The 27,060-nt window shown below is 42.2% G+C and overlaps 3 protein-coding genes across 17 annotated transcripts in view; 2 read left to right on the plus strand and 1 right to left on the minus strand.

Annotated features, from left to right (window-relative positions):
* Positions 1 to 21,300, minus strand: LOC128932145 (uncharacterized). The gene is made up of 2 exons (XM_054256231.2): positions 20,331 to 21,300; positions 1 to 19,491 (listed from the first exon to the last, which is right to left on the minus strand). Exons 1-2 carry the CDS (start codon positions 20,977 to 20,979, stop codon positions 19,445 to 19,447), a joined length of 696 nt encoding a protein of 231 aa, XP_054112206.1. The 5' UTR covers positions 20,980 to 21,300; the 3' UTR covers positions 1 to 19,444.
* On the plus strand, positions 828 to 19,552 carry SRSF1 (serine and arginine rich splicing factor 1). 8 transcript variants are annotated; one of them, XR_013535847.1, is made up of 6 exons: positions 828 to 1,144; positions 1,561 to 1,745; positions 2,111 to 2,283; positions 3,044 to 3,162; positions 18,789 to 18,934; positions 19,314 to 19,552. XR_013535847.1 is itself a non-coding variant. In XM_078374113.1 (5 exons), the coding sequence occupies exons 1-5, from the start codon at positions 951 to 953 to the stop codon at positions 3,064 to 3,066; spliced, it is 762 nt and encodes a 253-aa protein (XP_078230239.1). In that variant the 5' UTR covers positions 828 to 950; the 3' UTR covers positions 3,067 to 7,188. The 8 variants fall into 8 exon arrangements, 2 of the variants coding, with proteins under 2 accessions (XP_078230239.1, XP_035157021.1); XR_013535848.1 differs by having other exon boundaries at positions 19,317 to 19,552; XR_013535844.1 differs by lacking the exons at positions 18,789 to 18,934; positions 19,314 to 19,552 and adding exons at positions 2,484 to 2,670; positions 4,076 to 7,188.
* VEZF1 (vascular endothelial zinc finger 1) overlaps positions 20,359 to 27,060 on the plus strand; it is a 16,617-nt gene continuing 9,915 nt past the window's right edge. For 2 of the 8 annotated variants that reach the window (XM_035301127.3, XM_078374105.1), the window contains exons 1-4: positions 20,359 to 20,511; positions 23,023 to 23,234; positions 25,105 to 25,799; positions 26,553 to 26,616. In XM_035301127.3, coding sequence (XP_035157018.1) covers positions 23,229 to 23,234; positions 25,105 to 25,799; positions 26,553 to 26,616 — 765 coding nt within the window. In that variant the 5' untranslated portion in view covers positions 20,359 to 20,511; positions 23,023 to 23,228. Of the gene's footprint in view, positions 20,512 to 20,640; positions 20,926 to 22,342; positions 23,235 to 25,104; positions 25,800 to 26,552; positions 26,617 to 27,060 lie in introns of those variants that run through there. The other 6 variants (XM_078374103.1, XM_078374106.1, XM_035301124.3 and 3 more) reach the window with 4 other exon arrangements.

Here is a 27,060-nt window from a genome sequence, read left to right on the forward strand (position 1 = left end):
TTTATTTGAAAGGAAACAACGGAAACAAATTTGCAAATCTTTTGCGCCAGTCCCACGGATAGGCGACTAACAAGAGATACAGAGGTGTGGGTCCCAGAGGCGGTACGGTGTTTTCACCCCTTCCGGATAGCTAGTACGACCTACCCACCGCGACTAAGCACAAGGAGTGCTGAACTAAGCTATGCAAAGTTCTGACCAGAAGGTGGAACGGTACTTAGTGAAGAGGATTTATTTAGGAATCGAAATCGGTTTTGCTAAATTAGACAAATCTCATTGTCTAAGGAGCCACGCCCTGTTCGCAGGAGGAGAGGGAAGACAAACCAACGCCCCAGCTCTCCAATGGCACCTCAGCTCTGAACTAGACGCACTCTACAAGGATGCCTGGGTTTCCGGAGCAACCGCCCGGTCCCTCCCCCTTTGGCCCCGCCCCCGAGACTCCTTCCCGCCAAAGGCCGTTATCGCCGCAGAGCATGGTGGGACAAGGCTCTAGGCTAGGTTTCACCAAGTCCTTTCAAGGCGCCGAGTTGCTTTCAGAGATCCTCATTCCTGGGGAAACTGACTGTCCTTCAAGACCCGACCTGGAAGACTAGCTCCTTTAGAGAGAGTTCTTTATTTAACTTTTACCAAACGGCCACTCTATTCGCAAACCACCCCAAGCCGGGAACGCGGGGGACTTTTTTTCCCCCTTCGTGCGGAGGGTGACGTCGCGCGTGCGTGCGCGCGCGTACGTTGAACGTAGTCTTCGCAGCGCGTGCGTGTTGGGATCGAATCGCTGTTTCCTTCCGCTTCTCTTCCTCTGTCTCCCCCCCCCCCCATATCCGTGCGCCGAACTGATAAAGGCGCCATTTTGGAGGGGCCGCGGGAGACGTGGTGCCGCTGCGGGCTTGCTCTGCCGTGCGCTAGGCTTGGTGGGAAGGCCCGTTCTCGAGTCCACGTTTTTCGTCGCCGCCATGTCGGGAGGTGGTGTGATTCGTGGCCCCGCAGGGAACAACGATTGCCGCATTTACGTGGGTAACTTACCTCCAGACATCCGAACCAAGGACATTGAGGACGTGTTCTACAAATACGGCGCTATCCGCGACATCGATCTCAAGAATCGCCGCGGGGGACCGCCCTTCGCCTTCGTTGAGTTCGAGGACCCGCGGTGAGGCGGCATGGGGCTTGCAGCCTTGAGGAAATAGGTCCGAGTGGTCGGGGAAGACTCCAAGGCCTTAATATAGAGAACGGGAAGGCGGGGGCTCTTAGAGAGGATGGGGCGAGACTGTATCGCCCATGCAGGAGTCGAGTGAGGAGCTGAGTTGGTGTGGCTTCTCTGGCGCCTCGCCTTGGACGTCCCCGGAGCCCATTCGCAGGCTGGAGCGGGAAACTGAGGCGCTGAGGGCTGGTGTAGTGGCTGGGAGCCTGGCGTGTTTCTGGGTGGGGGAGGGGTCATTCCCATTATGCGGCGCATGTGGGCTCTTCCACGTTGGGTGCGCATGTGCGGGGGGTTCGCTGGTTCCCGACTGAGCGATCTTCTCCTCCTGGTCTTTCTCATGCCTTTTACTGTCTACGATCCCGCAGGGACGCGGAAGACGCGGTGTATGGTCGCGACGGCTATGATTACGATGGATATCGTCTGCGGGTGGAGTTTCCTCGAAGCGGCCGTGGAACAGGCCGAGGAGGCGGCGGGGGTGGAGGTGGCGGAGCTCCCCGAGGTCGCTATGGCCCCCCATCCAGGCGGTCTGAAAACAGAGTGGTTGTCTCTGGTAAGTCTACCGGTTGTGTGGTTGATGTGAAGGGACGGAAACTACTTAAAAATTTTCTCTTGCGTGACCGGTTTAACAATTGCAAATTTTTCATGCTAGGTCTTAAATTGCTTTAGTTTTTGGGTGAATTTAATAAACGAGGATTGCTGCTGTGGTGATTTACCAAATTAGGTTGCGGTACTAGATACGAAGATCCGTTACAAATAATTTTGGACTCTGGATTCCAGAATCTTACCAGCTCTTTACCTGGTATCACTTAAGTACAACTATTAAGTATTTTAAAGTACTCTTTGTCCTAATGTACCTTATCAGCTTAACGTGAAATTTAAGATAATTGATACTAAGAAAAAAAATCGCTTTTTCAGGACTGCCTCCAAGTGGAAGTTGGCAGGATTTAAAGGATCACATGCGTGAAGCAGGTGATGTATGTTATGCTGATGTTTACCGAGATGGCACTGGTGTCGTGGAGTTTGTACGGAAAGAAGATATGACCTATGCAGTTCGAAAACTGGATAACACTAAGTTTAGATCCCATGAGGTAGGTTATATGCTTATTCTTTTTTTTGACCAGAATTGGATACAGTGGTCTTAACAGTGGAATTTGAAGGTAAGGATTCAGGCAAGGGTGTCCAAGTAAATTGCCAGATTTCTGGTTTTAGTTACATTGTATTCATTCAGCATGCCTGAAGCTAGGTGAAAGCTTAGATCTTTCAATGGAAAGTTCTGTCTATCCAATAGGGAGAAACTGCCTACATCCGGGTTAAAGTTGATGGGCCCAGAAGTCCAAGTTATGGAAGATCTCGATCTCGAAGCCGTAGTCGTAGCAGAAGCCGTAGCAGAAGCAACAGCAGGAGTCGCAGTTACTCCCCAAGGAGAAGCAGAGGATCACCACGCTATTCTCCCCGTCATAGCAGATCTCGCTCTCGTACATAAGATGATTGGTGACACTTTTTGTAGAACCCATGTTGTATACAGTTTTCCTTTATTCAGTACAATCTTTTCATTTTTTAATTCAAACTGTTTTGTTCAGAATGGGCTAAAGTGTTGAATTGCATTCTTGTAATATCCCTTTGCTCCTAACATCTACATTCCCCTCGTGTCTTCGATAAATTGTATTTTAAGTGATGTCATAGACAGGATTGTTTAAATTTAGTTAACTCCATACTCTTCAGACTGTGATATTGTGTAAATGTCTATTTTGCCCTGATTTGTGTGAACTGGGATGTTGGGGATGTTTATGGTTATCTTACCTGGGGAAGTTCTTATGTTTATCTTGCTTTTCATGTGTCTTTCTGTAGACATATCTGAAGAGATGGATTAAGAATGCTTTGGATTAAGGATTGTGGAGCACATTTCAATCATTTTAGGATTGTCAAAAGGAGGATTGAGGAGGATCAGATCAATAATGGAGGCAATGGTATGACTCCAAGTGCTATTGTCACAGATGAAATTGGCAGTATTGACCTTATACTAAAAGGCAGGGGGGTAAAAATGATTATATACATTTTCCTTAAAACACTTGAATGTTTTATTCAGTTACCTTTAGCTACAATTGCTTTACCTTTTAAACCTTGGCAATTGTGGCAAAATTATGTTGCCCATTTTGTAGCAACTTATTTTGCTCCCTTCCCCCCATTTTTGTTATAATAGGGACTAATGTGGGAAGAACTGGCTAATTTGTCGCAGTGCTTAGTTACAACTGTTAATGTGTGACCTGCTGTTGGTGTACATGTGGGTAGAGGGTGTCTTTAAATCCAACAAGATAGAGTATAATATCAATACTGCTAAATCTGCATGTCCTCTGTGTGACTGATAGAGCGTTGCTATTTCATTTTTTTAAGACAAAATGAAAGCAAAATAATAGAGTTCCAATGTATTGGTGTAGATAATCTAGTTGGGAATACTTAGGTCTCACCTTCCCCTTTAATATTCATAATTGATTCATATGTTTAAAACACTTTAATTTACAAATTAAATTGCAAATGGGAGCATTAGATTTAGTTTTAGATTAGGTGGGTAGCAATGCCAGTAAACTTAAATTACATAACTTCTTGCAACCACGAAACCTGTAATACACTGTACAGTAACAAGTGTTGGCATTATCAGTTGAACTGTAAATATAAGATGCTTCTTCCAGTTAGTCTCTATGATGATTAAGTTTCTAAAATTTATCTGAACACCATTCAGAAACTTGTTTTGGGGAATTTGATAGTTATTGATGTGCATCTGTTAAACTGATGACTGACATAACTCATCATTCCCCAGAAACCTTTTTTGATTACAGTATCTAACGTTTTGCCTCCTCTTTTTTGGTTTTGCTGGTTATAAAGGTTTGGATTGGAGAGGGCTCACTGGATCCCAATCCTTGGAGCTGGATCATTGGATTCAAATCATAATGTGGATAGGATAGGGAGGATGAATTACCAGGATTCATGGAGCGGGATCAGATTACCAGGAACATAGGAGTGGATTCCTGCCCCAACCAAACCGCATTCGTGTGGATTTTTTTATTCAACTTAATTGGCTATTCCAAAGATTTTTTTTTTTCCTATTTTTGACGATTGGAGCCCTTAAGATGCACGATGGAATTGTGTTTTGCATTTTTTGGTAAAAGGAGCAAAGCGAGGACCTGGAGATAAACGCTGGAGCAATCTCCTTGGAAGGATTCAGCACGAGTAGATGGTAAACATTTAAAGGGGAAAAGGGGGGGGTTTGTTTAAAATAGTAAATCAGTAAGTCACTTCTAAATTTAAAGAAAACAAAATTGGAGTTGAAGAATAAGTAGGTTTCCAATTGGCTATTGCCATTTTTCTTTGAAAAAATAAACATTTTTTAAAAAACTATGCATGGTTGTCCTTTTTCCTCTTCATGTAAGATTCTAACTGGGTCTGTCAGTTAATCTTTAAATTGTTAAGTAAGATTTTGACTCTTGTGTTTATATGTTAGCAAATTAAAAGTTCTTAAAAGGCAATCTAATGGTATTAGCTATCTTTTATTGTTAATTGTAAAAGTCTTCAGGGGAAGGCAAAAGGGGAATAAGGCGTTTGTATATGTAATGTAAATGATGGTGGGGGGTGGGTCTAGCATCTGAAAGATAAGCTTCTCAACTTTGTAAAGTGATTTAAAAACTACAGATGCTGCTTATTTTCTGGTAGTCATATAGGCAACAGGCTTTTGTGCAAAATTGGTTGATGGCTAGTAAATTAATTTTCACTTGGAAATAGTTTTGATATTCTCAAACTCACCTCAAAAAAAGGTAAGTATTAAATGTTAACATCAGCACAGATGTATTATTAGAACTGGTTTTTGTTTTTGAGACAGAGTCTAGCTCTATTGCCCAGACTGGAATGCAGTGGTGTGATCTGGGCTCACTGCAACCTCCACCTCCTGGGTTTGAGTGATTCTCCTGCCTCAGTCTCCCGAGTAGCTGGAATTAGTGTGTGCCACCTCGTCCAGCTAATTTTGTGTTTTTAGTGGAGATGGGTTTTCTCCATGTTACCCAGGCTAGACTTAAAACTCCTGGCCTCAAGTGATCTCCCTGCCTCTGTTAAGATTGCAGGTGTGAGCCACCGTGCTTGCTTGGCCTATAGAACTTTTAACACAAGTCACATTTCTTTTTTGAAAGGAAAAGTGCACAAGATTAACTTACTTGAATGAATCATTGGTAGCAAAAAGCTGGGCATTTAGAATTTTGCCTTATAAGCCCTTCTCAACCATAAGATTATTTTGTACCTAAAACTTTGGTGTTCTCTACCAAAGCAGTTGTTAAAACTTGTAGTCTGCTACTTCTTGTATTTGTCTACTCACAGCCCCTTGGGTTGGGGGAGGGGACCTAAAATCTCATTTCATAACTAGTCACAACCATCAAATCACTCTTATGCACCCAAAATAACTAGACTTTACAACATTTCCCTTGGGTGCTAATTATGGTTGAAAGCTAAATTTAAGGTGATTATTAAGGTGACAATTCAAAACTTAGGAAAACTAGAAATAATCTTGGTAGTAGAAGAAATGGACTTTAAGATATTTGTGTGAGGTCACCCCAGCCATTAAATTTTGATGAACCTTGTGGAATATCAGTAAGGGGATGCTAAGTTCAATGCAGAATTTCACTAAGTAAAGTACTTAGCGTAAATTTGTTAAGGATGTAGCTCTTTTTATGTAAGAATTCAATATAATGGCCAAAAGGCAGAAATATTTACTATTTAAAATTTGAATGATTTTACATAACATTCTTGAAGTTCTAAGTTCTGTTTAATGTTTAGAACAATTAAAAAATTTGTCAGATTATTAAAGGGAAAATGATTAATAATTTGGGAAGGTAAATGTGAGCTAGGCTTAAGCAAACTTTGGTTATTTATGTAACCAAAATATGTAAATGACCTTCACTCAAGTTTGAGTGTTTTAAGTTGAAAGATGTGCTCTACTAAAAGTTACAGTAATTCTAACCTTAAACTGAAATGAGAAAATATTCCTTGTTATATAGGCTGTATTTGAAGATTCTATAGAAAGGACAGTGTTTGTTTATGAAAGGTAAAGGGGCATAGATTTTGTAGTTAAGATGAGCAAACAGCTAAAAGCTGTGATGGGAAGTATGGACTGCTCCTGTTTCTAGTATTAGTGGACCTTTAGGTCTCTGTCTGTATTGGCAATTGTTAGAAGAAAGTTATACCCTTTTGAAACCTCAAAAGCTGTCTTGGACTTTCCTCCTCTTCTCCCTATTTATGTCCCCTTAGAATATTGTAGGGAGCCTATAATTATTTTCTAACCAAGGAAAAACTTAAGTCTCTTTAAGAAGCAATTACTTTTCATAACATCAGATTGAATAACCCACCTTGCTGTTCAGCCCACATCCTACTGGAAACAAAAGGTAAGAAACCCATTTTCTGGTTCCTGATTGTTTGGGATCTGAATTTTGTTTCTAAAACTAAGTTTAATATTTTTTAAAATGCTATTTGAAATGTGAATAGATTCTCCTCATTTTAAATGGTTTTCCTAAGTTTTATGCTTCAGTAAATAATTTTGAGTGCTCACATCTGCACATCATAGTGTTTGCTTTTAATATGATTTATTGTAGAATCTCAACTTTTCTTGGTGTTGTCTTTGAAACATTGTCTTGCTCATTAGGGCTGGTGTTTTCACATTTCTGTGGTCAAGGTGAATTTCTTATGTGTGCCTTTTTGCTTACTTTGTATATGAATTTTGTAATTTAAATTGCAAGTAAGTTATATATATATGTATTTACCACAAATAGTATTAAAAGATGAAAAATTGTTAGACTGAAGTTCTGTTGTAACATAACCACTCTGACTTATTTCCATCACAGTATGAAGAGTGCAAACGCAGAAAACAGATTACAGTCTCTTACCCATTTTCTGAAATCCAAACAAAACTGAAAAGATTTTCTGTTGTTGAGCTAATTAAATGTGAAACCTGACCAGAACTGATGCCTTCATTTTGCACTTAGTGTGACTAAACTGTTTCCTGTTGTACTTCATTATGCATTGCGCAGTTGCCACAGACTTTGCTGAGCGTGTTGTTTAATACGGGTATATATGTATCTTATAAAGTGGGTATAGCTCTGAATTCGAGATATGTCTGTCCCCAAAGAGTTTGTATAAGGGATTATAGGAACTGTACTAGCATACACAGGCCTAATGCTTTCATCTGTAATTGGAGTATCTTGACTGAAAAACCTGTTACTGTGAATCCTTTATTGATTGAATTTTAAGTACCCACATCTTTTTAGGCTGAAGCAGCCACAAGAAAAAAAGGTATGACCCACATTTCTTTATATTCTGTTGTAATAGTGGACTCAGCAGTTAATCGCATTGAAGCAAATACTTGGCCAGCCTAGAGTGTACAACATTCTTTTGAGGTAATGGTTTCTGTATTAATACAGGAACATTGATCAGTGAGATCCTATAGGAAAAGCTGGGATTGGCATGAAGTAAAGAGATTACAAGGAAACATCTGTTCATTGTGTCTATTGTGATTGTCTATTGAGTAAATAGTAGTGCTGGCAAAGAAACTATGCTTTAAGCATAAACCCCAAGAGATTATAGTATACTTAAGCCAGTACTTCTGTGATTGAGACCTTTGGAATGCTTCTTGGTAGCTTTGAAAGCTAATGCATAACAACCCTTAGGGTGGTTGTCCGCTTGTAGTGATCAAGAGAAGGATTTTTTTATTATTATAAAAACTCTGTGCTTCATTAGTGCACAGAATAAAAATTGAATGAGTTTTTGTCATATAAAAGTTAATTTAGGCAGATATAACCTTTGTAATTTATAACATTTTAATAGGTGCTAGGCTGGGATTTCAGGGAGTGAAAAGTCATACATGACTTTTCATAAATTTACTATTTAGGTAAGCAAAACAACACCTAGTTCAGCTGGATGATAAAAGGAAATACTCAAGCATCAAGTTAAAAAGCCTCAAACTTCTCTCACCTTTGTAAGTGTCTGTCCACTATTGGTAGAACTGTGGACAGTGGAAACAGAGCCTCTAGGATGCTATGCTCATCCCCACCAGATGCACTTTGTACAAAAGCAGTTTGTAGAAATGTCTTATTGAACTGTGGATGTGAAGATAGTGGAAACAGCCTCTCTAGGATGCTGTACTCATCCCCACCAACTGCACTTTGAATGAAAACAATTTGTAGAAATACATCTTATTTTACAACATATGGTACTGCTCTCCATTGGAGTAAGTGCTAGGGAAAATCACTTAGCCACCAGAGGGAGCTATAACACAAAATTAAGCAGGAAACTCCCTACTGTAAATACGTACCCCAAAGTGGGCACCAGCTAAGTACTTTGATCCTCTGTATCAGCTTTAAAGTTAGATGGTTTGGGTAAGTTTTCTTGTAACTTTACCTTTGTCTTACCATCTTTTGTGCAAATTTCTCCTTTTCAGCTTATGCATCCATTTAGATTTTCAGTAGTTTACACCTTACGGGTACTGATTTTTGTAACAAAAATAAATCTGGGTTCTGAGACTAAGAAAATGTAGAAGACACAAGTCTGCTTGTTTTTCTGCCTATCTTGTCCAGCTATGGAATAATAAGGCCATGAATGTGAGAATTGAGAACAGGAGTTAGGTGTGCTGGAGAAGAAAATCTAGACGTAACAATTTGGTTATGAACTAGAAGAAATGAATATGCTCTCAGAGACCTATAGTTTGTTTTCATGGTGTGACAGTTTCAGGATTGATGATCTTTCTCAGTATTACCAAGAGGTTCTTAAAGTTTGTCTTAATGTCCTACTTATATGTCAGCTTAGCTGTTTTCTATTTTCCAGACCTCACTTAAGTACCATGTTATCTTGTGATCAAAAAGTCAGTATACACAATAGTTAATGCCATGTTATAACAGCTGAAAGTTAACTGAGAATTAAACACTTTAGTATTTGTCATTCCCATTACTTCTTTCTTCCCAGGTTTCTTTTATAAAAATGGAAAGGACACAAACGTCTCCTGTTTAAAGTATAAATTGTCATTGAAAATACTAAACCTTTTAGGCCCCTTGATGAGATTTAGTCATCCAGAGGACAGATGTGGGACCAGACCACTGGCCGTAAAACATTAATTTTAGAAAATCAGTCTGTTTAGAAGAATAAGGCACTAAAAGCAGACAAAGTGGACTACTTGGTTGAGGGGTGGGAAGGAATAAGTTTATACAGTAGGGATTTCCCTGCCTGCTAAGTTAACACTGTGTAGTAAGGAAGGCTACAGAAGGTGGTTACTGTTTACTAGTAGCCTTATTGCAAATTGGATTGACAGCTCAAAGGGCACTAACTAGATTGAAGCCTGTCCTTAATTCTGTAAATGTTAGCTCTGGTGTCCCTTTGATTTTTATTTTATTTTATTTTTGAGACTGTTTCGCTCTTGTTACCCAGGCTGGAGTGCAATGGCGCGATCTCGGCTCACCGCAACCTCCACCTCCTGGGTTCAGGCAATTTTCCTCTCTCAGCCTCCTGAACAGCTGGGATTACAGGCACACACCAACATGCCCAGCTAAATTTTTTTTGTATTTTTAGTAGAGACGGGGTTTCACCGTGTGGATCAGGATGGTCTTGATCTCTTGACCTCGTGATCCACCTGCCTCGGCCTCTCAAAGTGCTGGGATTACAGGCGTGAGCCACCGCACCTGGCCCGATAATTTTTAAATAACTTGAAAATACACTGAAGCCACATACTGTGCAAATGAAAATTCAGAATATCTTTGTAGAAAGAAAAGTGCTAACAACCATGGCAGATTGTTCCCTTAGGTGCTCTATATTAGAGGAGCCTTTATATGTCATCTTGGGATAAACTTTCAAGTTGCAACAATTAAACCTTAATACATAGGAATGGACTGTTGGATCAGTCAAACAAAAGGGAAGGTATAACCTTTAGTTAGGACTGGGAAGTCCTGGGTGAATCTTTTCAACCCTTAATAGTGGCATGCCTAGAAATTTGAGCTGCAAAATGCTAAACACCAAGAGTGACATCCACTTTTTTTTTTGGCATGGGATCTCACTCTGGCCTAGGCTGGAGTGTAGTGGTTTAATCTCAGTTAACTGCAACCTCCACCTCCCAGGTTCAAGTGATTATTGTCCTGCCTCAGCCTATTCAGTAGCTGAGATTACAGGTGCCTGCCACCACGCCCAGCTAATTTTTGTATTTTTAGTAGAGACAGGGTTTCACTATGTTGGCTAGGCTGGTCTCAAACTCCTGACCTCAAGTGATCCACCCACCTCTGCCTCCCAAAGTGCTGAGGTTACAAGCTTGAGCCACTGTGACTGTAGGACATCCACATCTTAAGGCTAGAAATGTAAAATGTTAAGTCAGCAGTGCAACAAACACATTCCAAGGAAAACTCAAATAGATCCTTTGTACTCTAAAAATAGTAAATTTGCAGCAAGGCAATAGTTAAATTCTGTGTCTTGAGGGTGTCATTGCATCTATTATAACCTATAGATTTGTTTGCTTGTCAAATAGAGTTTTTCAAAATGCTGTTTGGATTTGTCTTCCCATCTCCAACCACCATGCCAGCATTTTTGTCTGTACCCAAATTCATATTACTGAAATATTAAAGCTGGTTTGAGTGACTCAATGTCTTCATACTGGCTATCAAGTCAAAGCTTTCTAAAACATGTCACTCCCTTAATATGAATTAAAATGGGTTATATTCTACCTTTCCAGTTTATCCTGTTCTCAATCACATCTTCCCCTGCCCCAGTTGATTTCGCAAATACATGTATTTTTTAACTCTACAGACCCAGGAACTCGAATCTATATTTCCCAATGAGCTAAATGCAGTGCCTACAGTTTAATATTGATTGGCAAGATGGAAAGAACTAAGTATTCCCTAAAAGCAAAGCAGTGTAAAAGTCTATTTCACAAGCTGTTTGTTAACTGGGTGGATTATTGGAGAAGGTATTTTAATACCAGTAACTCCTCAGAGGTAAAGCCAGGAAATTTTAGCTAATTTAAATGCTAGCCTAAGTCCAAGTGTAATGGGAAAAGTAAATGTTGCCTCCAGAATTGGTCTTGCAAAGTAAAAAAAGTGGTGGTGGTGTAAGCTGTGCACACTTTCAATACAGATCATCAAGAATTGATGGCATTGTCTCCTAAAAGACTAAGCAGTTGCCTCTTGGTTGTCCTTTTTCAATCATTCTCTTAAGCATATTACAGAGGAAGCTTTAAGTTGCCTCTGAATTTAGTGGTACTGCCTCAATAATAATTCCTGCATATTCTTTGGGATGGAATCATTTTGTTGGCTTTTTTTTTTTTTGGTAACTATTCTTAAAGGGATTAATAAATACATAATGATGTATTTTTTGTGGATACGTAATATACATTACTAGATCATATGTATATTATTCCTTGAGTTGGGAGTCTTAAACATCAGGACCCTGACCCTGGTCTTTAGGTTTATAGGATCAGCTAGCTTAAACAATTCTCTAAAAACCAAGGGACACAGCATTCATACATTTTGACACCCCACACCCTAAATTCCGTAAGCAGCCCCATTCCTTTTACCCTTCATGATCACACCTAATGGCTGGAGCATTCTTGAACTAATTGCATTGTTTCTGCTTTGCTTTTCAGCATGTTTTTAAAAGTGTGTCATGTGCATACACTCACATTTTGCCTTTAAGCTGTTCTGTATGTGTGTGTGTGTGTGTGTGTGTGTGTGTGTGTGTGTGTTTTGAGACAAAGTCTTACTCTGTCACCCAGGCTGGAGTGCAGTGGCGCAATCTCTTGCTTCATCACTGCAACCTCCATCTCCTGGGTTCAAGCAACTCTCCTGCCTCAGCCTCCCAAGTAGCTTGGATTGCAGATGCCTACCACCGCACCCAGCTATTTTTTGAATTTTTAGTAGAGATAGGAGTTTCACCACATTGGTCAGGCTGGTCTCCAACTCCTGACATCACATTGATTGGCCCGCCTCAGCCTTCCAGAGTGCTGAGATTACAGGCCTGAGCCATTGCGCCTGGCCAAGCTGCTCTCTAGTTTTCACGTGTATGTTTTGTTTCCCTCAGCTACATAGTAAACTGAGAGCAAAGGCTGTTTTTTAACTTTGACATTTCTTCCAAGATGCCCAGAATGCTAGTATCTGCACTTTAACCAATGTTTGTGAATAAATACATTATTGAAATCTTAGGTGACATAGCTTAGATCTGAGACACTGTTCTTCCAGTCAGATCAGGCATATTCCTAGAATAGTAACCTCAAAGGTTTATGCCCTTGCTACCTTGTTTAATGGACTATTTTAAGTGAAGATGCAAAGCCAGAGGACAGATACCTGATCTTTGTTGTTGGAGACTGGCTCTCCCTGTTATCCAGGCTGGCATGCAGTGGTGCCATCATAGCTCACTGCGGCCCTGACCTCCAGGGCTCAAGTGATCCTCCCACCTCAGCCTCCTGAATAGCTGGGACTACACAGATGCACCACCATGTCCAGCTAATTTTTCTTTTTCCTTGTAGAGACAGGGTCTTACTCTGTTTCTCAGGCGGGTTTTTAACTTCTGGGCTCAAGCAATCCTCCCACCTTGGCTTCTCAAAGTGCTGGGACTACAGGTATTAGCCACTACGCCCAGTCCTGATCTTTCTTAATGAAAGTAATAGCTGTTTTATAAAGCACTTGGGCTCATTTTAATCCTCAAGTAGTACTTAGTCTCATTTTGCAGTTTGAGGAAATCGGCTCAGAGATGTTAAAGCAGCAGGCGCAAAACTTGAATGCAGGCCTTGTGATGAGAAATTCTTTTTGTTATACTACTACATTGCTTTTTACAGCCAGCCTGCCTTTTCCAGTTGGGAGGCTTCATGGGAAAAGTCTGAACAAAGTAAAAAACAGGTGTAATATCTACCAGATGCCAGCAGGGTGTCCCATGGTGCTGTCTTTGATCCATGTTCCTACCCTGAGTGCTGCGGGTTCTAGAGTAGGACTACATCTAGTCACAGTGGCCATAGTCCAGAGCCTGGCAGCAAAAAAGTGGGATGACTAGCTTGGCTTTCCAGCGTGCAGTGCACAGCCAGATCTCAGAGAAGTACTTGCCCTCTTTTGACCCCTACTATTGAGGCTGGCCTCACAGGAGGACAGCTGGTCACACAGTGGCTGGGGCCTGGCTAGCCACTCAGTAACTAGGTAGCAGCCCCACCAAAAAAAAAAAAAAAAAAAACCCAGCCTAGAAAAGAACCTGGGAATGAGTAAATGTTTAAAACATCTGCATTTGTGTTGAGAGCTGAGTATACACTTAAATTTGTGTTAGTAACAGATTCACAATAATTACCCACTCTAGGAAGATAAGTTTTAAAAGCCAGTATGTGATACCCCAGTTTCGAATCAAACTGTTTACATTATATTTAGCCTACATATACAACCTTTTAGGTAACAGTTTTTGTATTCAGCAACTCTAGTTGGTAATCTACAGTCTCAAAACTATCACATATGTGAAAACAAATAGAACAAATAGCCCTTTAAAAATTTCCTTCTTAGTGCTCCTTAAGCATTTTGTACAACTAACTGTTTTATAATTATTTCTTTGTGAATCTTGGTGTCTTCACCAGAGATGATTCTCAGAAGTGTCCCCAGTGGCTAGTACAGCTCCTGGCATTTAGTAGGTGCTCAGTAATTAGTTTACTGAGATACTAATGCTTCCATAATAGTTCTGAGATAATTCTACACATGAGCCATTTTTCTAAGGAAAGCCCACATTAGAGAGGTCTTTGTTTAGTATTCAAGATGATTAAAATTATTATGAGCTGAAGAGTTCCTGGGGTGTCCTGGCTGGCCTTTGGAAATCTTCACTACATCTTTCTAGGTTGGAATTCTCAGCACAGCCTGAATGTGGGGCTATGTCTGAGCTATTTATCTGAGTGCCTTCCATTTGACATCAAAGACTTAGAGTTTACCAGGGCTTTTCAAGCCACTGGGAGAAACGGCTAAATTAAGAGTAACCTACTGATTCGAGATGTGGACTTGTGCCCCTTTGTCCTTCCTGTTTCTCACAGGAGTTTTATCTTAAAACTCCTAAGCCATTGTTAAGGAGATCTCTGGAACAAACCCCAAACCTACCCTCTAATAGTCAAGTTTACCTGAATTTTCTCAGGAGAAGACTAATCACACATTGTAATACCAACTTGGACTCTTCATGTGCTTTTCTTGTTCTTTTTTTTTTTTTTTTTTTTTAGATGGAGTCTCACTCTGTTGCCAGGCTGGAGTGCAGTGGCATGATCTTGGCTCACTGCAACCTCCGACTCCTTGGTTCAAGCGATTCTCCTGCCTCAGCCTCCTGGGTAGCTAGGATTACAGGCATGTACCACCATGCTCAGCTAATTTTTCTGTTTTTAGTAGAGATGGGGTTTCACCATGTTGGCCAGCATGGTCTTGATCTCCTGACCTCATGATCTGCCCGCCTCAGCCTCCCAAAGTGCTGGGATTACAGGCGTGAGCCACCTCGCCTGGCTCTGCTTTTCTTAACTGATTAGAGTAATGCCTCAGCTAAGTAAAAGTGTATAGAACATGCATGGGGCTTCCTCAGGCTTCAGCATCAGTTTCACTAGATGTGCTATGTAGGAGACCATAGGAAAATTACTGTAGGAGTAAAAGTTATCAGTTCTGATACAAACAATCCTCTCGTTCCCACGAAGTATCACTAAGGGAGTTTTTTGGTCCCATATTGTAAATAAATTGGCCTGAAAATATCTTTTCATTGTGAGGAATAAGTATATGGTGCCTTTCTCCTTTTAAGTGTAAACTGCTAAAAGGCAGAAATAACGTGTATTCTGTATTCCAGTACCCACAGTGTGTTTCTGGTCTTTGTACCAGGTGCTCAGGAAGTGTTTTCACTGACTTGGGTTGACCACTTGCTGTCTGCTCTCTGAGCATTCATTTCTGAATGAAAGGGGAGAAAGTGAAAGGAGGGTGGGAAGAAAGAGGAAGCTGGAGAAATAAGAGGAAACAGCTGGAAGCTGAGGAGGTGGGACTTATGTAAGTTCAGTAAAACTAAAAGCTAGCAGAGGGCAGGGTCAGGCCCTGGGGGTAGAGGGTAATTAACTTCTGTCAGCTAGTTGAATAGAGCCTTGTGTGCTTTGTTAGAGACCAAAGGTACTTCAAAGGAAAAAATCTAGATTCTTCCCTGTGTACCTTAATTGCTCATCAGGTCAAAATGTATCCTGTCCTCTAGGAATTCTGGTCCTCCCTCAGGCCTAGCAGAGAGCTTTCTGCCACTACTCAGGCAACCAAGGGTGAAGTGCTTCAGGTAGTATTTGTGGGCAGCAGCAGGTAAGCTTGATGTGTTATTCACAGCGTAAAGAATAAATGCTGAGTACAGCTGTTGTCCATGTGTAGAGCTTTAACAACCAGCTCACCAGTTCCCTTTACCTGCTTTTATTCCTGGACCAGATGACTGAATGTAGGATAGAGTATGCACTTGATAACATGTTTTTGCCCTCCCTTGTTCTTCACAAGAACCTTTGGCCAGGCATTAACAATTAGTAAATTTTATTCCATATAACTTTTTTTTTTTCTGGTGATGTAGATGGATACACATGACACTAAACAATGCTGTTTAGTGTAGTTACATCCCTCTTAACTAGGGGAATGCATTTGGGGTGGAGGCTATAGCCAATGAGAAGAGGTTCACCTCTGTACCCTAGAAACTGAGTAGGGATTTAGTTTATTTTTTGACGATTAGCACAATGCTGTAACTGAGCTAATCTTTGTGGTTTGGTGCAGGCCCATCAAGTTTGTGTGACCTATTAAATATCTTATTTTTCCATGCTCAGCTATTACCCTGTCCTGGGGCATCTGAGGGCAGAAAGGAACAGGTGTCCAAAGGAGGAATGTTGGTGCCTCTGTTTTCCAGTTGTATTGAATTACTTACTTGGTGTATTTTTGACTTGTCTTCGTTTCTTTCCTTCTTGTGGTCTATGCTATTTTACTTTCTATTAGTCGGATATTTTTCCCTGTCATTAAAGAGTTGTAAAATGGAGGTTAGTATTTCTATGCAAATGTTTTTTGGATGAAGCTGATTGGTTTAGCGTTGATTTTTGCCAGTGTCCTTCAAGAAGCGTGAAGGTGATAAATGTATTTCTGTGTCTTTAGACTCATTTTTGAAGTCTTGGATTGTGTGAATACTTAGAAACAGTAGAATGTTTTAATTAAAAACCCTCAAATGCCAGTTGAACTGTCTACTAGGAAAATGGGTAGATCTGTTATACTGCCATTTTGCTCTCTATGACTTTGTTACAGTTGTCAAGGAACTGAAATGGGTACTCAGGGAAAAAGAATTTTTGTTTCCCCTTTCTCACCTTGCTAGTTAAAATAACTCCTGGTGACACTTCAGGTGGTAGAATTGAAACACAAGCCTGACTTCTGACCACATGGGTCAAAGGCAAATGACTTCAAAGCCCTTAGTGTGGTTATCCAGTTTGGGCAGTGAGGAGATAACTTCCGCTTTCCTCCCTGAGGAGTTTATAGTACTTAGGGGGGATGGGAGGTGTCACTTTGGGGAAAATATGTTGCTTTTTCGCCTGATTGAATTGAAGCTGATATGGAAGGGCTACATTTTTTCTGGCCAATTCTTTTTGGTATTTCTAAATATTGCAATCTTGATTTTTGCTATTAAATTTGTTAATTGTCAGTTCTGGCTTTTTTGCATATAGAGCTGATCCATTAACTTGCCAGTTTGAAGCTTCTAACTAGCTATTCCCTACTGAAAGTTTTTGGGTTTTAGTTTATGGACCAGTCTTACCTGGTAAGGCAATTACAGGTAATTGATAATGGCGGAGATACCTTCTTTTCCTAGGATTCTAAGTCTGTAATCCAAATCATCAGTGTGTTCATAGAACTTTAAAATTCTCTCCAAACTAGGAAGGAAATATCCTGTTGCTTTCTCATGTTTACTAAAAGTTGTGTTTAGAACAACAGATAGGCATCTTCCTTTGTTATGTGTCATTAATCCCTTTGCCTGGTTACCTTAGGACTCTTTGAAGGAGAGATGGATGGGAGAAAACCTGTCACTTGGAGACAGTAAAAGGAATAATTAACTGGCTCAGAGCTTATATGCAGAGTTCCCAGCCCCAAAGTTAATCTAGAACCACTGGATAGCACCAGTAAAAATATTTACTTCACATCTGTTATATTTATGGAATACGTTCAAAGCATCTTGCATATATTTCTCATTAAATCCACAGGTGGCCATTTGTGAGGTAGATATTTTGTTCTCATTTTCCAGATGAAGCTGAGACCCTAAAAGGTTAGGTGACAGGTTATATAACTTGGAGTGTGGGAGGTGGAGAGAGGAACTTAAACAGGGCAAGTTGGGGATCTGACTTGTTTCGGGGGAATGTAGGCACATTGTATTTTTGGCTTAGACACTTTATTCATCATGGCTGAAGGTAATATTTACTCACGAAAAATTGTTTACAATAATCAAGATGAATTTACTGTCTTTGAACATCTGCTGTCTTTTGACTGAACCACAGTATATGGTCTGTGGAAGCTCACTTAAGAAGAGGGTTCCTTTTTTGTTTGGTTAGAGAAATTGTCTGTCCTGAAGGTGGAAATAGCCCCTTCTAGGTAGGGATGGAGCATTTGATCAACTGGTTTCATTATATTCCTCTAACAGTTGGAACTGATTGTTTTTGAGTACTTGTTTCAAACTTTTGAGTATTTTCCTTCTGGAAAACAGCTCAGTGTTTAAAATTTATCTGAACTTAAAAGGTTAATTCTTTTTCAGTGTGTTTGAGGAGCAATCAGTTCTGGTTTTGTCTTAAGGAAAGAAATAGACCATCCTGGCCAACATGGTGAAACCCCGTATCTACTAAAAATACAAAAAAAAAAATTAGCTGGGCATGGTGGCGCGTGCCTGTAATCCCAGCTACTCAGGAGGCTGAGGCAGGAGAATTGCCTGAACCCAGGAGGCGGAGGTTGGGGTGAGCTGAGATCGCGCCATCGCACTCCAGCCTGGGTAACAAGAGCGAAACTCCACCTCAAAAAGAAAAAAAAAAAAAAAAATAGAATTAGCCATTTTCCTCAAGAAAAGTGATTCTTCTGAATTTCAGCTCTTCAGTAATAAGAACTAGACTGTTTTCACTTGACCTGTATTTCCTGTCAGTGGGAAACCCTTCCCCAGAGGTGCTGTGTGAAAGATTGCAGGGAAAGGGTTTCTAGATCCCAGCATCACAAGTTCAAGAGAGTCAGTGATATTGTCATTAGAATAATGTCTTGGTACCAGTTTTCATAATTCTGGAGCTTCATTTTTACCAGTTTGAAAGGCAGCAGCTAGGGAGGAGAGACTATGCAGGGAAGGGGGAAAACTGAGGAGTGCATCACAGAGACCTTGAGTGTTTTAAGGCAGGGAAGATTTGCTATCCAATGAATGAAAATAAAAGGACTTCCATTGTCCAGAGTCAGAGCAAGAACATAAAGGTTTTAGTTTACCTAGTTAATTCCTTAGGTTTGGACTTTATAGGAGACATGGGGGTCGCAATTTAGCTGAGAAATTTATCAGAAACTCTTTCATCATTTTCTGTCCCCTCCTGTCTTAGGCTGACCGGTTCTGATGTGTTACCTGCTTCTGCTACTGATCCAAACTGCAGAACTTCTCACTCATCCCCAAGGCCTCCAGGCAGTATCCAATGGGAAATCAGCTCTAAAAGGAACCAGACGAACGTTTTCCACCCCCTTCATTCTGGTGACTGAGGGGAGGAAAGAATGGGAGGGGGTATACTTGTCTAGTTGATAGAAAGAAAAAACACAGTCAAATTACTATATCTACTTGGTTTTCCATTGGTAGAATTTTGCAGCCACATTTTTATTGTGTATGTATGGGGGAAGTTTTGGAGATGGTGACCTTGATTTGAAGTGTCTGGAGGGGGATAAACGGAGGGGATAAGAGTCAGTTGGTTTTGGAAACTGTTGAAGTCTTAATGTGTCCATCTGAAGAATTTTTTTCTAAAACCAGAGTTTACAGAAATATCACTGATACAGCCTGCCCCCTCATTTCCCTGCCACAGGCGATGTCTTGGACTAGAGACACTTGTTTAATAATAGCTTGTCTCTGATATTCCCAGTAGCTACCTCTGTGTGAGGAAAGGATAGAAATGTTCAGGACATCATCATACAGGCTCCTCATCTACAAAGTTCCAGTAGCAGTGACGCCTACAAGGAAGACTTGGAACTGCAAACAGAGGCTGGGGTCACCTCAGTGACATCTCCTGACGCTGTCCAACCAGAAGTTCGATTTTTGTTCTGGGGGTGAAGAAGGAAACAGACTGTACTAAAGGACTAAAATAATTTCTTGTCTATACTATCTCACTTGTTTTTATTTTTGGCGGGAGAGGAGGGGTGTTGGGATAGAATTTCACATCCTATCTTGGAGTGAAGGGGAGGATGGGGAGGCTCAGCCCTTCACCCAAGAATAACCCAGTAATGACATCTCTACGCGTGGGAAGTGTTTCCCTCCACGCTGGGAGGATCCGAGGCTGCACCCCAGTGGGATTCCCTGCTTGAGTTGGAAGGCCATCTCGCCCTGAGATGCATATCATAGCGAGAGCGAGGAGAGCTTAGCCGGCCGGGGAGGATATGCCAGAGGGAAGAGACACTCGAAGTCGAAGGGGCTTCCCCCAATTTGGAGGTGGGGACCATGCTGTGCAGGAGCGACTGAACAACCGGGTGTCCGCCGTGGCCTCTGCCCTCCGCTGAGGGTCTAACAAGGACGCGACGCTGCTGGACTCTGTGTCTGAGTCACGGGAGACGGCCCAGCTGTGCCCAGCGGGCCCGCGCCAGACCCTGGCGTCCTCCATCTTCTCTCCTGAGCTCCCCCTGCTCCAGCTGCCTGAGCCACGGACCGCAGCACCACACACCCCCGCGGGGGGGGACGCCGCGCCCCATCCCCGCCCCGGGCCCCACCCCGGCCCCCCCGCGGGGGCCCTGACCCCACCGCCGGCGGGCACTGGCTGAGCTCCGAGGCGGCGAGCCGGCAGCGGGGACGCCCAGAGGGGGTCCGGGCGATTGGGGGCGGCGGCGGCCGGGCCGGGGCTCCCCCCCCGCCCGCGCTCGCCGCCGCGGTGGTGCGTCCCGGAGGTTACCGGAAGTGGCCGCGCTCGGCGCTGCCATGTTGAGGAGCCGCCGCTGCCGCTGCCGCCGCCGCCGCCGCCGCTTTGTTGTCGCCTCCTCCGGCTGAGGAGGCTCCCCTAGCGGGGGGAGTGGGGAGGAGGGGGGTCGGCCGCCGCAGCCATGGAGGCCAACTGGACCGCGTTCCTGTTCCAGGTACTGGGGGCCCCCCCGGGGGGGCACGGGGGGGACAGGGGGGCCGGGCCCCGGGCTGGCGGGCGGGCGGGCGGGCGCTCCTCCCCTCCCTCCCGGCTCCGCTCTCCGGCCCGGCCTTAATCCCCCTTTGTTTTTCCGCCCGCCCGCCCGCCCCGGCGGAGCGGGGCTGCTGAGGTGAAAGGAGGCGGCCTCACGGGGTGCGGGGGAGAGAGCAGGCCTCGGGGTGAACCCGGGGGCCCCCCAGCACACACACGCACACACACACTCACACACACCCTTCCCTCCCGCCCTGAAGGGGAAGGGAGGAGGCCGGTCGCTGTCACCACCTCGCGGCCCAGAGAAAGGAGGGCGCTGGGCCGCTGGATAGCGCGGGCTGCTGGGCCACTGCGTGCTGGCCCGGTCCCGCACTGTGGGGTGAGGAGGTCCCCTGGTCCTGCTCTGATCTTCTCCCCCCCACACTTCATCCATCTTTCGCTTGCTCTCTTTTTACCTCTCTCTCCTCTTTGTGTGTCCGTGTGTGTGTGTGTGTGTGTGCGTGCGTGCGCGTGTGTTGACTTTCTGACCCCCCTCCCGTGTCCCCGCGAATAGCGGGTATCCCTGGTTCCCCGCCACTCCCCCTCACCACCACCACCCACCTCGTGTTTACCCAGTTGTGGGGGAGGATGTTGTGAGTGTGTATCCCCTCCCCAAACTTTTTCACTGGATTTACATTTTTTCTTTCCCAAGCCTCAGCCGAGCCTTGGCAGCTGACACCTTCTCCCTCTGTCCAGCTCTCCCGCCGTCCCATTCAGCCCGGGGAATCCCCCAGCAGGGCCGGCCCGGGGCGGGGGGAGCGGTGGGGGCCGGGACTCCTGGAGGCCCGACCTTCTCCCAAAGTGCTTTTCTTTCTCGGCCCACCTCATACATTTCCTCCAACCAAGTGGAGAGAGCAAACAAAGTCCGCTTACAAAGCCCCCAGATGAGTCACTCTCTGGGATGTTGGTCTTCGCTTTTTTGCAAGAAACTTAGAAGTGACTGTAGCCGATCTGTTTTGGCAATTCTCTTGCCCGCCCACTTTAGACGGGGGACCCCTCTTTGGCAGATCTAGGCTGGAGCTTTTTTTTTTTTTTTCTACTTCGTTTCTATTTGCAAACGAAGCATTTAGTGGGCAGTAGCTATGAGCTCACGGGGAAACTTCGGCACCGGGGGAGGTTAAGAAGCTCCTCACTTTTAAGTGCGTTCTTCCCGCCTCTCTGATGAGTTATTTTCCTTCTTCGAATGCTTCGTGAAATCCCAAACGCGTAGCTGGGGCGCTTGATACCTTTTGGAACAGGAACGGATGCAGAATTTTCAAAAATTATCCTCCCTGCCACTGGATTCATTCCAGTAGAGTTAATACGAGGAATTGGATAACTCAGAAATTACTTACTCTATAGACTGGCCTGTTGTTTTAAGACATTTTTTTCAAATCTGGGCAATTTGATCTTTAAGTAGTTATTAAAAATGCATTGGAAAAGAGATGCATGCATCCAGGTTGGTTTAAAGGTGGCAAATACCTTCCTCAGAAAAAAGCTCAAATGGTCGTTTTAAAATATGGGTCGTTTTTAAAATTGATGGGCCGCTGAAGTGATTTTCATGTGATTAAAAACCATATTAAACATGGTGTCTATAGAGGTTTAAAAAAAAAGTTCTTCATGTAAAGCAAAAACCCATAGCAACACATCTTTGGAAAGCTGTTGAAAATCATTTGAAATACTTTTTTAAAAGTTATTTTTTCCACTGGATAAAGCAAATGCCAAGCGTTTATTGATCAACTTTTTAATTGGATTTTATATTATTTAATTTTTTTCAGCTATTAAAATCTTTTTTTCCACCTGATGGAGAAGTGTGAAAACAAATATTTGATCCTGGGCTTGGCAATGTGTGCAGTGAAATTTGTTGGAAAACTTAAAATTTAGAGCCGAGAACAGTTGAATGGGTAAAGAGAATATTTCAGTCTTTTCTGTGGAAAGGTATGAATAGACTTAATCAGTTCTGGTTTTACGTAATTTTCACTGGGGATGTGGAGTTAAATTATCTTGTTTGTTTCCTGGAGCATCCTGTTGAATTTATATTTTAAAACAATTTAATACCTGCTTGCTTTCCAGATAACTTGGTGGAAAGTGAAAGCTATAGCTATTAAAATGTTTGATGGATGATTCTTCTAACAGGACATTCAAGATATGACTCACCGATGCTAATTTGTTCAGTACAAAATCTTTTACCCTCTGGCGCTGGAGATTTCATGGTGCCATATCCTACTACCCTGGGTGATGAAATAACATTTCTGTTTTGTTTCTTGCCAGCCCCAGAACGAGGAAAGCTTGGGCAGGGTTAAAAAGCCTTGCAGTTGAAAGAGATGGAAGATAAAATTAAAACTTTTGGTTTGATGATGCTAGTCAAATAAAAGCCTACCCAGAAGTTATATTTTTAAAATAAATCACTTAACTGAAGGCTGGCCGTGGTTGTTATTTTACTCTGTCTCTCCCCCAGAGAACAAGTTGGGAAAACCCAGTACCCCCTTAGAAGGCTTCATGTAGAAGTGTGGGGATCCTAGGAATCCTCAGAGAGTGATTCCTGTAGTGGTTCTACAGAATTTCACCCAAGAAGCAGGGACCTGGTGTGACCCTCGTGTGAGAGTGAGCTTCAGCAATGCTGTAAAAATACTTTATGTTGCCACAGACATCTGAATTGGTAAAATGGCAGTAAGTGCTTTTAGTACTCCATTGTACTAATGGTTGTTTAGAATTGAAAAATGCCTCTAAATGCTCTAAGTCTGAACTTTGTCCAGAAGATCTACATTCCCTATTATCTGATCTGTTAGCTTTTGAAATTGTCTATCTTCAGCTATCTTCAGCTATTAACTATTTGTGTACTGTATGGAAACTTGAGTATTCCTACAGCCAGGTTGGAAAAGGGGGTATGATTAGAGTCCAAATTCTGTAAAGCTTCTACTGAGGTCACCTGGGTAGATAGACCCTTACATTTACAGGAGCTTCACAAATTAGATTAAAAGTGGACTATAATTCGCTAGGAACATTAAGTCCAGAAAGAGACTCATAAGTAACCACACAATTTCTGAGAAAGCTTCCAGGACTCAAAGGGTGATGACATCAAAATTATTAAATTGAAACTGAGAACTCTGGATACCACACCTCCTAATCATTTTGGGGAGACTAGTTCCAGGCTTAACTGTTAGCTGCCATCAAGTAAACATAGAGCAATGTGTGGTAGATGTTCTTATCCATCAGAGGAGGAGCTGTGAGTGAGTGTGTATGTTTTTCCTTGTTTTTTCGTCCTTAATCAAGTTAGCTGTGGGACTTGTGGTTATAGAGTAAGAAGGGTAAATAACTGTTAAAAGTGTCTAAGATGATGGGATGGGCCCCTAGTAGGACATTGCATGCTTAAAATATTTGAAACTCCCACCTCTTGAGTGATGTGTCCTTTTAGGATTACAGAACTCAAGCATAGGGGCTTGGGCTTACTGTCAAGAGTTTCAAAAATAATGTTGGTAAATAAAGAACAACATATTAGGAAGAACTATTTCAGGAATTTTTTTCCATCATTTCCTACATGTTTATCAGTGTGGGGAATTTTGAAAGTGTCAGAACCAAGCAAGTAACTACTCATAAATACCAAGAACCTGATCCATGATTAAATTTTGGTTTCAGTGCAGCTAGAAGAATTTCCAGTGTGCAGCCTCCAGTTTTGGGAGTGGAGAAGCACGTCATAACAGCAAATGTCTAATACTTTATTGAAACCTACAACTTCTGGAAGAAGATAATTATGAAAGGAATTTAAGTGTTTATAGTTTTTTTTTCTCATTAGTCTGTCTTTGAGAGTTTGGGATTTGAACAGCTAGTGTTGCTGAAGGATGCAGACTTTAGTATACAATTAAGGGACCTGAGAAACAACTGGCAGGTGTTTTGCTGTGGGTTACCTTCACAGATACCTTCCAGGTTGCTTAATAGCCGATTTGGTTTCAACCAAATCTTTTAGTAGAGACAAGTGAAAACTTAAATAACAAACAACTAGCAAGTGTATTTAGAGAACTAGATTTCTTTTATCACTTAGCAACAGCCCCTTCCTCAATCTGAGGAAAGACACAATGCTTTTCTTTTGGGTAATAGACAAATAGATGACTATGTCATTGTGTGTCCGTGAGTGTGTATGTGCATGTTGTTGCAGTAAAGTACTATTAAATACTTAAATCTGGAGGTTTTTTTTTTTTTTTTAGTAAGTTATTTAAACTTGGTTTCAGCACTGACAGGCTAATGCAAACTGATTTCATCAGCTGGTCTGTCCCTCATGAACCAGGAGAGTGTGTGGTTTAGTCAGCTGTTTAAAAACAAGATCACTGTCAGCAACTTAGTTGCAAAAGTTTTGTGTCTGCACAGTGATTTTTCAATGCTTTGTATTGTGAGCTCTGAGAGTAACTAGGTTGCTGGATTTCCACTGCAGAGTAGCTAGTAGGTTCTTTGACTGTTTCTTCTGGTCTCTATTGTCTGGAGCATGTTGGATTTTAAAGACCATTGTGAGAGGTCAAGTTTCTGAAGTGTGAATGTTTGGTTTTAGGCCCATGAAGCTTCCCATCACCAACAGCAGGCAGCACAGAACAGCTTGCTGCCCCTCCTGAGCTCTGCTGTGGAGCCCCCTGATCAGAAACCATTGCTTCCAATACCAATAACTCAGAAACCTCAGGGTGCACCAGAAACATTAAAGGATGCCATTGGGATTAAAAAAGAAAAACCCAAAACTTCATTTGTGTGCACTTACTGCAGTAAAGCTTTCAGGGACAGCTATCACCTGAGGCGCCACGAATCCTGCCATACAGGGATCAAGTTGGTGTCCCGGCCAAAGAAAACTCCCACCACGGTGGTTCCCCTTATCTCCACCATCGCTGGGGACAGCAGCCGAACTTCGTTGGTCTCAACCATTGCAGGCATCTTGTCAACAGTCACTACATCTTCCTCGGGCACCAACCCCAGTAGCAGTGCCAGCACCACAGCTATGCCGGTGACCCAGTCTGTCAAGAAACCCAGTAAGCCTGTCAAGAAGAACCATGCTTGTGAAATGTGTGGGAAGGCCTTCCGAGATGTGTACCATCTCAATCGGCACAAGCTCTCCCATTCAGATGAGAAGCCCTTCGAGTGTCCTATTTGTAATCAGCGCTTCAAGAGGAAGGACCGGATGACTTACCATGTGAGGTCTCATGAAGGAGGCATCACCAAACCCTATACTTGCAGTGTTTGTGGGAAAGGCTTCTCAAGGTACTGCATTTTGCTTTGCTTCATTATGGTATCAGTGAACTTCAGTTTTGTCTTCATGTGATCTAGAATGTTTATGTGAGAACAGATGTGGGCAGACCTGTGTTATTAGTGGAGATTGGTGATATAAAGAAGTATTAAGCCTCCAGATCTAACTCTAGTGTGATTGACAAGTAGTGACATAGTGATTAACCTGTTTTTTTCACTTAACAAGTGCCTTGGTGGACTCAGGCTTTCATTTGGCACAGGGATGCTTATCACTGCAAAACCACCAGTTTCCAGTTCAGTTGAGGGACTAGACATGAAGCCCATTGTGCAAATTAAAATAACATTTCCTGGAAGTTGGGATGATCTTGGATACTCTATTAATTAAACTTTTAGAATGTTTTTTCATTTTTCTGAGAGCACCACCATTTCACTAATTTTCATTTTTAAAAGCTTTTAGATTTAATAGAGTGGTAGCTGTTTCTGGCAAGGGTTAGGACTAAAACTTTGGATATTTTGTAATTGTAAAGAATCAAGACCTAGTAGGATTTGATGTTGACTAAGAGAGAAAATTAACAGGTAGAAGACTAAGACTTTGTTTTTGGTAAGAGAGGTAAGGAGGCTTGCACTGGGGGAGGGAGGTTGGTAATTCTGCTAGCTTTCCTAAAGTACACTCTTTCCCAATCTGCCAAGCATATAAGCATCACATAAGTAGCATTTCTCTATGTGTGTTCGATTATATATCTTCTGTTGAAACTCTCTTTTTCACAGGCCTGACCACTTAAGCTGTCATGTAAAACATGTCCATTCAACAGAAAGACCCTTCAAATGCCAAGTAAGAGTTAAAATGACTTATCCTTAGTGTAGCACTTAATGTACATTATCCAGGAGGTCTGAGCCAGTTGAATCTCACCATTCTTGGATAGTCTTAAATAAATCACTGACCTGAGTAAATATGGCCTATCTGACTTCTAGTTTTATAAAATATTGTGATAGCTTCTATCTTTGTAAAGCAAGATCATTTAAAAATTTAATTGTGTTAAGCTATATTTCTCTTTCCTTGGGCAATCGCATTTTTTGTTAGAAAAAAAGGTTATAGTCTTGCAAAGGTGGTTGTGTATTTGAAATGAATAAAAGAATAAAGGGCTTTAATTTCTGGATTGATTATTGAAGTTGTTTTAACTGTGATAGGAGAAAATAATGAAGTTTTCTTCCAAATGTTATCACTTACTGGATTTTTGTTGGTTATTACCAAATTGGAGCACTTTCTAGTTGTTTA

The sequence above is a fragment of the Callithrix jacchus genome, chromosome 5, assembly GCF_049354715.1.
Source record: "Callithrix jacchus isolate 240 chromosome 5, calJac240_pri, whole genome shotgun sequence".
Classification (NCBI taxonomy): Eukaryota; Metazoa; Chordata; class Mammalia; order Primates; family Cebidae; genus Callithrix; species Callithrix jacchus.